Source organism: Loa loa, assembly GCF_000183805.2.
Source record: "Loa loa unplaced genomic scaffold supercont3.3, whole genome shotgun sequence".
Classification (NCBI taxonomy): Eukaryota; Metazoa; Nematoda; class Chromadorea; order Rhabditida; family Onchocercidae; genus Loa; species Loa loa.
In genome coordinates, this window is record NW_018108183.1 from 352836 (window position 1) to 353948 (window position 1113).

The 1113-nt window shown below is 31.0% G+C and overlaps 1 protein-coding gene across 1 annotated transcript in view; it reads right to left on the minus strand.

The window, feature by feature from the left end:
• The window catches only part of LOAG_16424 (hypothetical protein), a gene marked incomplete at its 5' end in the record, with an annotated part of 19796 nt that extends 19093 nt beyond the window's left edge, over window positions 1-703 (minus strand). Inside the window, 2 exons of the mRNA XM_020449077.1 lie at window positions 131-239; window positions 578-703. Coding sequence (XP_020307448.1) covers window positions 131-239; window positions 578-703 — 235 coding nt within the window. The remainder of the gene's footprint in view (window positions 1-130; window positions 240-577) is intronic.
• Window positions 704-1113: the final 410 nt, after the last annotated feature.

Consider the following 1113-nt stretch of genomic DNA (forward strand, 5'->3'; position numbering starts at 1 on the left):
ATAACTAGGGTATATTGCTTTCTAACTAAAGAAATTCATTATAACTAAAGGTACATAATTTTCTTCGTGCATTAAAATTTTCAACAATCATTTACAGAATTGGTCTGAAAAATGAATTCACAGAACCTACCACTCTCGATCACTTTCTTGTTCTGATGAGTAGCACGGGTGGAACGTCTTCCTTTTGTTTGCTTATTATCTTCACTATCCGGATTTAATTTATCTTTTGCTGATGAATCCTGAAACACCCGGAAAGTTTCGAATATTGTCAACAGCTAAAAAAACGGCTAAAACGGCTAAAAAATGCTTTTTCATTTCTTGCCAAGAAAAAGTTTAAAGAACTGAGAGAGCCGCCATAAATAATCATTAGGATAGAAATTTATTATTACAAAAAACAAAAAAGAAAAAACCATCACAAAAGAACCAAAAAATACCATAAAAAAGAACTGAACAATATAACATGTAGATGTAACAGAAATTCCGGCAACGTAACGTCATATAATTCTATAAATATTAACGATGGCCACGATAAACAAGGAAATCTTTTTAATGTTGTAAGATGTAATGTTTTAATTACCTTAACTTGTTCATCGTCAGAGGAAGCGACATGTTTCATTTCGACATCCGATGCTGAATCAGCACCCTCACCTGATGCATCACTTTTATTACTCATTGTTGACACTGCAACGAAGATTACTTCCATATAGGCGAAAATATGTAGAACTAAGGATACTTTTAAATTCACATTACACTTGCATCTCATCGCTACAAACAAAATTCCATTAGTTATGCATTTTGTTTGTTAACTAGGAATAATAAGGATAAACTACTCCTGCTAATTAAAATTAGCACGGAATTTTCATCGACAATGCGCATTTTAAATTCAAATGCAATCATTTCACTGTTTCCTGCAAAATTCTAAGTAATTTAGGTCCACATTGGAATAAATGGGTATGACATGGTATTAATCGTAGGTAAACATCTAATTTAAGCTATTTTTAACTTTAATTTAATTAAAAAGCATAAATGATTGCTATACTTAATATGGAATCACAAATATACGCGTTATATGCATCAAGGAGAATAAATATCAATTTTAATTCAATCCTGCAT